This window comes from Leucopleurus acutus, assembly GCF_964270905.1.
Source record: "Leucopleurus acutus genome assembly, chromosome: 11".
Taxonomy (NCBI): domain Eukaryota; kingdom Metazoa; phylum Chordata; class Mammalia; order Artiodactyla; family Delphinidae; genus Leucopleurus; species Leucopleurus acutus.
The window spans coordinates 2,946,092-2,959,403 of record NC_139152.1 but is presented as its reverse complement, the minus strand read 5'-3'; the positions used below and the strand labels follow the sequence as shown (position 1 = coordinate 2,959,403).

Genomic DNA, 13,312 nt, shown 5'->3' with positions numbered 1-13,312 from the left:
TGAGGTCTTTACTTCTTAGGTGAATAAGCATATGCAGCTATAAAGTATCTATTCTGTGTGGGAGTTTTTCTGTAATTGATGACATCTAAAGTAATCTGGGGATAAACTAGATACTGTGACAGACAAAACCAAGAAAATGAGTGTAGATGGTTGTTGTACAAGGAGGTGATATTCGTGGTGATGCTGATTTATAAGGACAGTGATGTTTCTTTTTTGAAATCATTATGAGATACTTCACATGCATGGTGAAGTATAGCGAATAAATAAGATTACTAATGCAGTAAGTAACCTCCCCTTATCTGCAGGGGATAGGTTCCACCACCCTCAGTGGACTGAAACCACAGATGGTACCGAACCCTATATATACTGTATTTTTTCCTATACATATCTATGATTAATTTTATAAATTAGGCACAGTGTGTAAGGGATTAACAACAGTAATTAATAGTAAAACAGAACAGTTATAACAGTATGCTGTAATGGAAGTTATGTGAATAGGTCTCGTTCTCTCTCTCTCTCTCAGTATCTTACTGCACAAATCTAATGCCTTCTTCATCTAAACTAAGCACTTGTCATGCACTGTAGTCGTAACTTTTGCAGTTTGAGGTGCAACAGCAAAACTGGCACAAATTTCTTTTTCCTTCATCCCAATTTCACTCCTGGAAGATTCGTTCTTACTGTAGATCATAGCAACCTCAGCATATGATTTTTTCTCTTAGTGAGAACTTCCACCTTTTCACTTAAAAGAAGCACCTTACAGCTTCTCTTTGTCAAAACTGAATTGCCAGCATCACTACTCTTGTGCTTTGGGGACGGTAGTAAATAAAATATTGTCACATAAAAACGGTCACTTGAACACAAGCACTGTGATGCCAGGACTGTCCATCTGATAACCGAGGTGGCTGCTGTGAGTGACTAACGGGCAGGGGTACACTGGACAAAGGGATGATTCACGTTCCGGTGGGACAGAATGGGATGGTGTGAGATTTCATCATATTGATTGGAACAGCGGTGCACAGTTTAAAACTTCTGAATTGTTTTTTTCTGGAATTTTCCATTTGATATTTTCTGACCGCAGTTGACCTCAGGTAACTGAAACCACAGAAAGCAGAACCACGGAAAGTAAAACTGTGGATAAGTCGGGACCACCGTGTGATAAAATGTAACTGTTAGCATAATTATCCATCCCTTTGTTTTTCTGCAGTGGGAGGTTATCAGATCTTTATTATTGTAGATAGGGTTATACGAATTATTGTGTAAGTCTTTGAAACCTTCTTACTCTCTTCCCCACTCCTTTGGGAGCGTAAGTAAGCCTTTTAGAGGTCATCAAGTAAAACAATAAAATATTATAGCTAGAAAAGGTTTTACTGTTAATATTACAAATGTTTTCACTAGAAGTTCGTTGACCATAAAGTACTAAGAAACTTTAACTAGTTTTCCATTGCTTCTACTTCTTCAGTTAATACTCTCAACTTTAATCAAAAGGGTGCAGAGGAAAGGCTAGAGGAAAAAATCATAGTATAGATCTCAGTCCTCCTCCTCTCCACCATATGGCCATGAAGGATATATTTTAGAAGCAAGGCACCAGTTGCAATATTTCTACATATTTGTTTATCTTTATTAAATTTCACATCTGTAAAGACAGGCTTGTGCAACCTCTCTGACTTTTTGCGAATACTTTAATGTCTAACTCTTCCTTTGTCCTCAGGATTCAAAAATTTCCTCTATGGAGCGTGGGCTCCGAGACTTGGAAGAGGAGATTCAGATGCTGAAATCGAACGGGGCTTTGAGTACTGAAGAACGAGAGGAAGAAATGAAGCAAATGGAAGTCTATCGGAGCCATTCTAAATTTATGAAAAACAAGGTAATGGTGTGTGATACTGTAATTTTTAAATGGGGTTTGAAAAATTGATGCATGTTCCTACTTCTGTAGTGATGATGGACTTCATGCTGTTTTATCAGGCTTCAGGGAAGAATACTTGTACCGTAATTCTTTCAGATAGAACTTTCCAGAATTAAAGTCAATTACTGATGTTGTATGGTTATTTCAAATTTCACTTAAAAGAAAAATTACTTGTGTGAGGCTAAGTGTGTATTATCACGGTTTAACATTTCATGTCTACCAGTACTTCTGAGGCGATTAGTAGGATTACATCCAGATGAGTTTTTCTCACTATATGAAACATCATGTTCTTGATGTCTTGTGAACAAATTTAGAAGTGAAATTCAGCCTAAGAGACTGAATCCACCTCCCCTTTTTTTTCCTGAAATGGCTTAAATAAAACCGTGTTTTCCCTTCAAACACAGTTCCCTAAAGGAAACCCCTTTGTGCTCTCCCTTGGAGAAGACCCATGTGTATCAGGTTTATTGTTTCCCACGTGCACTTGGGGTGTATGTACAGTAGGATAAGCATTGCTGAGACATATCAGTCTGTATTATAACCTCAGTCACAGTATTCCTGCCTTAGAGCCAAAGGCATTTATTTTGTTTCTATAAACTATTTTAGGTAAATTGGAGGATTTAGTTTATTACAGTTATCAGTTTATCAGGTCTGTGGTGTTCTAAAGATCATAATTTCAATTGTAAAATATTAGCTAGAAAGTAAGTGTTCCTTCCCCTCCCCCTGCCCCCCATATCCCAATTGTGTTAGTTCCCTAATTTCTCAGAAGTGAAAACTGTTCCTTTAATGATGCAGTTTCTGGCTTCTTTCTGTGATACCCATACCTGCATATAAGTCAGTAGAATATTCCTCTGTTATTTTAAGAATCTGTTATCAATGACTATGGCCAATTTCATGTAACTTTTAGAACTTAAAACTTCACATGTCCAACCTTCTGTTAGTGTTGACTCACCATTCTAACTTGAGAGCAAAATAAAATATTGCCTCTGCTTCCCATTTGCTGATTAGCACATCTCAGTCCGTTACCCCGTGAAAATAGTGAGCCCATCTAGGGCCCTTTGAAGAGGAGATAGGGGGACAGATTTGATTGTGTTATATGAGTTATTGTTATTTCCAGTTACTGCTCTGGCTCAAAAGCAGATAATGAAAAGACCTAAGTTGACACATGAGTGAAAAAGAATAACAATGTCGTGACAGGTAGAGCAACTGAAGGAGGAGCTAAATTCGAAAGAGGCTCAAGGGGAGGAGCTGAAAAAGAGAGCGGCTGGTCTTCAGGCCGAGGTCTTTGCCGTAAGATTTACCCTTTGCGTGCAGGGGCCCCACAGTGGGGCCCCGCTGCTCTGGCTCCGGGTGCTCACACTTTCACTCTGTGGTCGGCAGCTTCGCCCGGTACTAGCACTAACCAGCCTGCTCTGCTCTTTGACCGACTCCTGTTCACCCATTGACCCACGTGCCGCCCTGTGTGCAGCGAGCCCTCACGTGCTCTGGACGCCCTGTCCCTGGTTTTCTACTGTTGCTTTGCCACTGTGTGGATGGTGCTTCAAAGCTGTTTTTTCTCGACTCCTTTCCTGTTACCAGAAACTTGTTGATTTATGTGAATGGTCTCTTTTCTCTTCTTAGGTACAAAGAATGTGCAGATGTTCTAGGTCCATCACCCAGGGTTTATTTCAATCTGATTTCTTGAGTGAAGTGCTTTACCTTCATATGTAGGCATCATCTTTAAGTCCCCGATAGGTGATTTTGCAACAAATTTTACTTTCTTTGGAACGAACAGATGTATTGAAGTGATTAGCTCATTTAGTTATCTAGTAAATTAGAAGTAGCATGAAACTTAAAGTCTCTAAATCTATTCAGTAGCTCAATCATCTGTCTAGAGAACTTGAAATTCCATTTCAAACTGTGATAAAATAATTATAATAAAATAGCTAACACTTGAGTACTTATTACAAGCATTTTATAACCTACTAAGGTAGGTATATTCTCAACCCAATTTTTGTACAAGGAAGCTGAGGTACACAGTGGTGCTCAGGAAACACAGTTAGTAAGAGGCAGAGTTTGAGTTTTACACAAGCCATTTGGTTCCAGAACCTGTGCTGGTAAGCTCTGCACTCCACTGCCCTATACTAGGCTGTGCACACATTTGTCTCACAAGTGTCAGGAAAAAAACTGCTTCTGAAAATTACGGTAGGATAAGACTGGAATGCAGCATTAAAAGGAAAAAAAAACACTTGTGCTAATTTAGTGTTTGCTATTTGTGGACCACTTTATAGTATAGATAGAAAAGTGAGATATTTTGTCTAAAAGGGTCCAATTTGGTTTGTTGTAACCATGTATTGTCTAGAGGAGAAGTTGATCTATAACTTTTTTTTCCTCAGCTAGTATTATTAATTTCTTTTTGTGTCAAACAACAGGCTAAACCTTCTATACATTTTTTTGGTTTAATCTGTATGCGATACAGTGGCACTGGTTTGCTTTCTCCATCTTACTGATTAGGAAACCAAGGCTTAGAGAGGTAGTTATCCAAGAAGACACACTCATTCGTTCTCACGTGGGATTGACTGCAAAAGCCTTATGCTCCTAACTTTTTTTTTTTTTTTTTTTTTTTGCGTTACGCAGGCCTCTCACTGTTGTGGCCTCTCCCATTGCGGAGCACAGGCTCCGGACGCGCAGGCTCAGCGGCCATGGCTCACGGGCCCAGCTGCTCCACGGCATGTGGGATCTTCCCAGACCGGGGCACGAACCCGTGTCCCCTGCATCGGCAGGTGGACTCTCAACCACTGCGCCACCAGGGAAGCCCTATGCTGCTAACTTTTAAGGAAAATTTGTGCTTCTAAACTCTTCTATTTAGGATATTTTCTTCGTTTTCTCAGTCTTTATGGTCAGTATAGCATTATTTCAGGATTATTTAGTAATGCAGATGATGAGGAAACTGAGATTTTATAGTTATTTTTGATCACATGGTCCAGAGGTAGCTGGAAATTTGAGTAATCTTTAAGCCATAGTTCTTTAGCTGATGAGGTGAGAACATTTTGAACATTTCTCCTGACTATTTATTCATACCACAAGTGCGTTTTTAGTGCATTCTGTTTGTTAGGGGTGGGACGTTGGTAAAGGGATGTCATGAAATGCTACACCATTACAGTATGTGGCAGCTCCTGGGTACGTATCTGTGTTACAGGATGGAAGTAGCTGCTGTTTACAGCTATCTTCCACTGATGTCCTTACCAGCTGCAAGTATTTTGCATACAGTGAGCACACAAAAATGTTTGTTGAATGAATGAATATTATATTTGTAAGTAGAGATTTCATGCATATGAGAAAAATGCTTGTCTTCCTGCTGAAACAGAACACTAAATTATAAGTTTATTTTTAGTGCTCCTTAAAAGTAATTTTAATTACAGTAAAATTTATTTCATACTTTCTCATGGGAAATTATTCACAAAAACTTTGTCCCTTATGCCTAAGATTATTACAGTCAAAATACTTTAGATACATTCAACTTTTTAAAAAGTATTTTTTGTTTCATCAGTGATACTGAGATTACTGACTTCTTGTCAAATTTATACTTCCAAGAGTCTCTATTTTAGTGTATAGCTAGCTACCTTGCTTAGGCAGTAGATATAATGTAAAAACAGATATGATTTCTGTTAATTTGGCTTACATTTAGAATAAAAGAGTAAGGGCTTCCCTGGTGATGCAGTGGTTGAGAGTCCGCCTGCCGATGCAGGGGACACGGGTTCGTGCCCCGGTCCGGGAAGATCCCACATGCCGTGGAGTGGCTGGGCCCGTGAGCCATGGCCGCTGAGCCTGCGCGTCCAGAGCCTGTGCTCCGCAGCGGGAGAGGCCACAACAGTGAGAGGCCCGCGTACCGAAAAAAAAAAAGAATAAAAGAGTAAAAATTCTTAGAAACAGTAGAAATATAAAGGAGATGTTTGATGTTAAACGTTTTCTAAGTTAAGATGAGAAAAATTTATGGGAGAGTGAGTGGCACCTATCGATTTATGGATTGCTCTGTCAGAGTAATTCAAATTTGATTACACATGTAGATTCTTACAGAATGAGATTTTATGCATTCTTTATTTAGGTTATATACTTTTATCCATTTAGTTGATATGACATGTTGTAGGTAATATAACTTTGTAGGTGGAATCTTTTTTTTAGGTCAGTACCCCTAACTCCTCAAAATTACATAATTTTCAGAAAGCACATGTTTATAATGCCTTATAACACTAAAGTGGCTTTTTAAGAAGGACTTTATGTACACTTTCATTTGAGAATGAAAAAAAACAATGAAAAAATAAATGTGCAGCTTTTGAGTTTAAATAGCAATAGTAGGAAGTTTCTTTTTTCTTTCTGTATTCCATCTACACTAATCCTGCTGTATGATTTGAAGTTTCTTATGACTTAATAAGATGAAAACTGCTTCAGTCATGTTCAGATGCTTACTGCTGTCTCATAGTCATCTAAGTGAATTGGGATTTTTCTTCTTCCATTCCTTTTCTAACGGATTTCAAAAGTTTAGGGGAGACAATAAATGAAAACTGGAAATTTTGCTATTAGTTGAATAAGCTTTGTTTTTTTTTGGGGGGGTCAGCTAAGATTAGATGATGCAAAAAGATGAATTGTGTCCTGTCATAAAGTTAATGCTGTATATCTTGACGTGGATCTGTCAGAGACCCAGATCAGAGGTGGTGGTTTTATTTCTTTTTTCCTTATCCTGCTTTTTCTTCTTCTCTAGATTGGTCAGGTGAAGCAGGAGCTGTCCAGAAAGGACACAGAACTACTAGCCCTACAGACAAAGCTGGAAACACTCACCAACCAGTTCTCAGACAGCAAGCAACACATTGAAGTGCTGAAGGAGTCCTTGACTGCTAAGGAGCAGAGGGCTGCCATCCTGCAGACCGAGGTAAAAGGAGTTGTGGGATTTGCACGGAGCCCATTCCTTGGCACCTTTTCTTGTGTATTACCTGTGCACTTCTCGTTGTGTTGAGATACGGGAGCTATGAATAATATTATGATGGATTCTTTAGCGATGTGGTCAGTTATAGTACTAAACTATAGCCATCTTGTTTCTGTTGTTCTTGTATCTAACAAATTAAACCCGTGCAGTTAATATATGTTTTTGATACTTCAGACTTTGACTAAGTCTGTGCTTCTAAGTAGACTTTAAACTAATGATATGAAATGAAAAGATAGTTGTAAAAGCATTTGTCCTCACCTGTGGTAAATCTTTCAGTCATGAATGGGAGTGAGCTTGGTCAGCCTGTGTTGGGTTATTAAGTGTCCTTAATTTTTGGTATTATGAATAGCTTTAAGTAAGCAAACTGTGGCATCTAGAAATGTTTGAGATAAATCTTGTTTTGAACTGCAGATTATTAGACACGTGACTTCATGTCCTGTTTGAAAATAAAGTTAGCATTTTTAGAAATATTAGAAGATTATCTAGTCTGCCAGCCTTGATTAGAGGTAGGAACACACTAAATAATTCCAGACAGATGAGAATCTATCATATTTGCAATGAGAAGGAATTGATGATGCTATTTGGATTTGCTGTCTTAAGGAAAATATTTTCTAAAGATCTCAGTGAAATAGAGAATTTAGGTAGGAATAGGTAAGCAGTTCTGCTGTACAGAAGAAAAATAAAGCATATAGTATGGATTAATTTTTTCTTTTCTTTTAAAGAACAAGATAATAGATAAATAAAGGCATAGTGCAATGAAAAAAGGAATGGGTAGTAAAAAGAATGCATAAAAACATCTCAGACCCAGAAGTTCAGAATCTTCAAGCGAGGAGGAATGGGAAAATGACCAAAATGTTTCATATAGTATTTTATTTTTTTACAGTTTGGGATTTTGTTGAAAATGAGAGATTTGGATGATATATTTATAATTTTCCTTACAAATTATACTTTTTCTATTTTGATCACGTTTCGTTTTATCGTGATACCTCAGAGGGCTATTTTGGGATAAATAAGGCTCTGGCTCTGGCCTCACAGTTACTGAGTGAACTTCAGTTTTACCACTTGCTACCAGGTGCAGGGTCCTGGGCACATTACTTAAGTTCATTGTGCCTCGTTTTACATCTGTAAGATGAAGAGGAGTTCCTGCCTCATTAGCTTGTTAGCATTAAACGAATTTATTCACTCCTAGTCCCTGGCACATAGTAAGGTCTTTGTCAGTTATTGGCATCATTCTAATTCTTGTAATACTATCAGCTAATATATGTAAACTGTTAAAACGGTAAGAGATTCTTATTGCTTTTCTTTTCATTGGCATAAATTTTATGTAGAAGGTCTGCTATTTAATATTTTTATCAAGCTAAATTAAGGTTTATTCAGGGAGTTGCAAATATAGAATTATCTGAAAAATGTTACCTGCAAATTTATTAATTTGTGGCTTTATTAGAGTTTTTCACATCAATGCCTGGTATGCATGCAGTACTACAAAAGGGTCAAAAGAGGGCACCAGTGTTTTGGAGGTGGGCCTGTTGCCAAGTTTGCTGCTGTGATAGTTTTGGATGGAGGTGGCAGGTGTGGGAACCAGGGGACCAGGCAGTTGGTTAATGATAATGCAAACACTTAAAAGCTTGTCACAGTCTAATAGATGACTTCTTCCCCTTGGCAATCCATCCTTCTCTTTGTACCACCCTCTGAAATAGTGTTCTTATTAGCTAGGTCTCACACAGATGGGCTTGCGATTGGTTTCTTGTACCACAGAGAACAAAGACTGTATTTGTGGTCATTCTTGGATGGTTTTTATATTTGTTTTTAGGACTAACTGAGTTTCAGTAATTACCCTTGTAAGTTATTAGGACAACTGCTCCAATATAAGGGTCTCATTCTAAAAGATAACAGTAGAAAAGCTAACTTCCTTTGAATTGGGGTGATTCTGTGAATGTTATGTGCCTGTTTATCAGGATCTGCTTTTTTTTCTTAAATTACTCTGGGGACACTTGACAAGGCTCACCTTTTCCAAAGCAGCTTTCTCCTGTTGGATCCCATAAAAGACAGTTCGAACCAGCTCTTTGAAAGTTCTCACCTTTTTCTATAATTGCTATATTTCTGTTCCTATAATTGCTCTTTTTTTAAAAAAGTAAATTTATTTTATTTATTTATTTTTGGCTGCATTAGGTCTTCGTTGCTGCGCGCGGGCCTTCTCTAGTTGGCGGCGAGCGGAGGCTACTCTTTGTTGTGGTGCACGGGCTTCTCACTGCAGTGGCTTCTCTTGTTTCGGAGCACAGGCTCTAGGCTTGCAGGCTTCAGTAGTTGTGGCACGTGGGCTCATTAGTTGTGGCTCGCAGGCTCTAGAATGCAGGCTCAGTAGTTGTGGCACACGGGCTTAGTTGCTCCGCGGCGTGTGGGATCTTCCCGGACCAGGGCTTGATCCTGTGTCCACTGCATTGGCAGGGCAGATTCTTAACCACTGCGCCACCAGGGAAGCCCCCTATAATTGCTCTTAATTGATCTCATCCTCCTCTCTGAAGCTACCCTAGACTTTCATCCAGCTCTCAAATCACTAAATTAAGCACATATGAAAAAGAACATGGATTCAGGAGTTTTTTTTTTTTTTAATTTTAAAATTCTTTAAGGAAAAACAGGATGTGGGAAAAGGCCTGTTTTTTTTTTCCTGTTCAGTGTCCATGGTATGAGGTCCTTTTGTATTGGGCAGTATACAGTATATAGTATCTATGGAATTGCTCCTGTTTTATGAACATCTCCTTTAATCTGTTGACCTTCACAGAGGTAGTCTGGATTTAGTAGCACTGTGGTCAAAGCATGGGCTTTGGAGTCAGACCTAGGCTTGAAATAGCCTTCTACATTGATTAGTTATGTGACCTTGGATGAGTTATTTTACCTCTGTAATCCTCCATTTTCTCATCTGTCACTGAGAAGAATAATAATACCAACTTCCTAAGGTTAGAATAGATGTTTAATGTGGCTAGAATAGATTTTTTAATTATGAAGTTCTTATCTGAATTTGGAGGTGAATATTAAATATCAATGGGTTTAAAATATCGCCACTGGTTTTTTTAGATGATAACTTTGTAGCCCCCCTCCCTTTGTACAGTTGAAGGACACATCTCTGCCTGTGGCCTTTTGCAAGTTTCTCTGAGCTCTTCAACCTTTTGTTGGAATGTCAAACAGAACTCAGTGCAGTTTGTTGAAATAGCCTTTTAAAAAAGTCTGCTTATGTACACTCTCAGTCTCATGACCCAACGCCTTTCATTCGTCCTCCTTTCTAGATGGGAACAGTGGGAGATGTGGTGATAGGAAATTATACTTAGTGATCTTGGGCAAGTCACTTAGTTTTGGCTTTGATTTCCTCAGCTTTAAAATTAGGAGTAGTTTAGATTATTAAATTTTTTAAAAATTTATGGGAACTTCCCTGGTGGTGCAGTGGTTAAGAATCCGCCTGCCAAATCAGGGGACACGGGTTCGAGCCCTGGTCTAGGAAGATCCCACATGCCGCAGAGCGGCTAAACGCGTGCGCCACAACTACTGAGCCTGTGCTCTAGAGCCTGCGAGCCACAGCTACTGAGCCCATGTGCCACAACTACTGAAGCCCGTGCTCCTAGAGCCCGTGCTCTGCAACAAGAGAAGCCACCGCAATGAGAAGCCCGCGTACCGCAACTAAGAGTAACCCCAGCTCGCCACAACTAAAAAAAGCCCGCACGCAGCAGCGAAGACCCAACACAGCCAAATAAATAAATACATAAATTTTTTTAAAAAGTTATGAAATACAGGAAAAATGCAGAAAATAATATAATAGACAGTACTCAGATTTAACTTACATTTATGTTTGACCACATTAGGTGATCTTTAAAGGTCCTTTAAAAGGAAAGATTTTTTTAAAAAAAGCTCATTCTAAACTAGATACTCAGTGAAAGCAGAAACTTTTGTTAGAATCTCAGGTTTTTAGAACTGGTTGGGGCTAGGAACAGGCTAGGAATAAATATTCAGAAGCTGTCATTATGGGGGTAGTGGCTAAAGCCTTAGGGATGAATTGGTTTCTCCAGAGGAAGGTTGTATAGAGTGAGATGTAAAGAGGGGGAAATGACAGAGGATCCAGTGAAGAAAACTGAAAAGGTGTGGTCAGAGAGTTAGAAAGGCAGTGAGTCATATAATTGCAAAAGAGGAATTATAGGAAACATGCCATTGTTACTGGCATGCAGTTACTAGTGCTAATGTGCTCTTAGGTAGATCTGTTTATTGATGTAAAACAAAAGAAGGTGAAGGTGGGTTGAGATAACTAATACTTTTGTGATCAGAGGTAAAAGGCCAAAACAGCAATGTAGCCATTTTTCTGTTCATGTCCATTGGTAGAGAAAGTCTTGTGGAGGAAAAACCTTCTGATTTTGTTGAAGTTGGCATAACCTGTTTGCCACAGACCTTGGTGCTTGGCAAGCTGGTTAGATGCTGTGCCTCCAGTTCAGTTGATGTGAATAAACAAAGTCTTATTCCTCCTGCCAAGAATGGTGTTAGGGTGATGACTGTGTGTCCTACTAGTCTCTGAGGGGTTTTCCTGAATACGTTTTTTGTGGTTTGCAAAATACAGACCTCACACAAAATTATACTCTGAATTTAGTTCACACCAAACCAAAAGACCAGTGTAGAATTCAGAGCAGTTAATCTAGTAGTAGCAAAGTGGTTTTTGTGGTTATTTTTATCTCAGATCTCCAGACCAGCCCATTTTAATTCTGCATTGCATGAAAAAGCAGACCAAGAAAAAGTGTACACAGATGATTTGAATTGAAAAGATCACTTAGTAGGGCTTCCCTGGTGGCACAGTGGTTAAGAATCCGCCTGCTAATGCAGGGGACATGGGTTTGAGCCCTGGTCCGGGAAGATCCCACATGCCGTGGAGCAACTAAGCCCATGGGCCACAATTACTGAGCCTGCGCTCTAGAGCCCACGAGCCACAAGTACTGAAGTCCACGCACCTAGAGCCCGAGCTGCACAACGAAGAGTAGCCCCCGCTTGACGCGACTAGAGAAAGCCGCACAGCAACAAAGACCCGATGCAGCCAAAAATAAATAATAAATAAATTTTTTAAAAAAAGAAAAGATCACTTAGTAATTAGGCTGTGGGCTTGGGTAGTTTCTGTGGCTAATATTTGTGATATGAAATATTTTTAATGTCAACACCTGCATTTCCCACTGCAATAACACCAAAGGTTTGTATGTTTATAACAAGAGTTTTTATTCTTTACCTTTTTCAGTCATCAATTCTTGTGGGTCTCATACCTGACATTCCCTCAAATCGGCATGCGGGTATTTATGAGTGGTTGGTGCAGGCCCATTTCCAGGTCACTTAGCAGAGTCAGGGATCTAACGTAAAAGTGCAGCTGGGGCATCTGGGTACTTTTGGTAAGGAAGCAACAAATATGAGGCCCCACAGTTATTATCCTGAGACATTGGTCCCATCAGAATGAGCAACATTTAGAAGCGATGAGGGACGCTTTCCTGCTGTATTCTGATTCCTGACCCACAGATAGAAAGCCTTTCATTTTTCTGAAATTAATGCTGAGAAGAACTGAGAGACAAGGCAGTTCAGGCTTATCTACAGGTTTAAATGTCTGGGCTTTTGACTTCTGCAATAAGAATTTAATAGTGTATTTCAGGGGTATTGGGTAAAATGTTTTTAAGGTGAGTTGCTTTGTTTTTTTTTGCTTGTGGTTATTGGAATATATAGAATACATATTAGAGGTGGAATATATAGTATACAGAATACAAATTAGAATGTAGGAATTAGGTAGAAATGACTTGGCATGAGATTTATTTATTTTTAGGTTTCTGGCATGTGTACTTTCTAAGACTTTGACCTCTTTAACTGTGCAGCAGGTCAGAGGGTTCAAGGAGCTCCCTCTTGACTTGCCCTGACTGATGGATGCCCTGTAATGGGTTCACTAATAGGAACCACATCTGTTACTGTCAAATGGGACTAGTAGCCATGTAGGCGGGCTGGAGCTGAGCCTCAACAAACGCCAGGTGGATAAGGGTCAGTGAGTTCTTCTGGCATCTCGACAGCCTGGTCGTTGAATTTCCTATTCACAAGCATCTTCACTCTGTGGTGGCAGCTCTCTTCTCCCTGTTGAATAAATATTCAGTCTGTTCTGACATTTCCCTTCTGGACCTTTTTTCCTTCTTTGCATAGTGGAGTGTTTCTGATTTTAATAGGTAGATGAAGGAAAACTGGGGGTAACTTAAGGAATTTTGTCACCTTGCACTTTAGAAAGGACCGCTGGAGGACTCAGTGGTGATCATGTATTCCATCTTTGTTCTGCATTGGATTTTAATTCTTGCTCTGAGCTCTCTAATGCTGAATTCAGGCACCAGAACTGGAAATTTGTGATGTAACATCTTTTGCATTCTCTGGGCTTGGCTTCTTGTAGTTCTACTGTTTGCCAGTAAAAC

At 39.3% G+C, this 13,312-nt stretch overlaps 1 protein-coding gene across 6 annotated transcripts in view; it reads left to right on the top strand.

Annotated features, from left to right (window-relative positions):
* Nucleotides 1-13,312, top strand: part of ERC1 (ELKS/RAB6-interacting/CAST family member 1) — a 399,625-nt gene that overhangs the window by 92,874 nt on the left and 293,439 nt on the right. For 3 of the 6 annotated variants that reach the window (XM_082850732.1, XM_082850728.1, XM_082850729.1), the window contains exons 5-7: nt 1,709-1,864; nt 3,098-3,190; nt 6,639-6,806. In XM_082850732.1, the coding sequence (XP_082706858.1) occupies nt 1,709-1,864; nt 3,098-3,190; nt 6,639-6,806 (417 nt within the window). The remainder of the gene's footprint in view (nt 1-1,708; nt 1,865-3,097; nt 3,191-6,638; nt 6,807-13,312) is intronic. The other 3 variants (XM_082850733.1, XM_082850731.1, XM_082850730.1) reach the window with 2 other exon arrangements.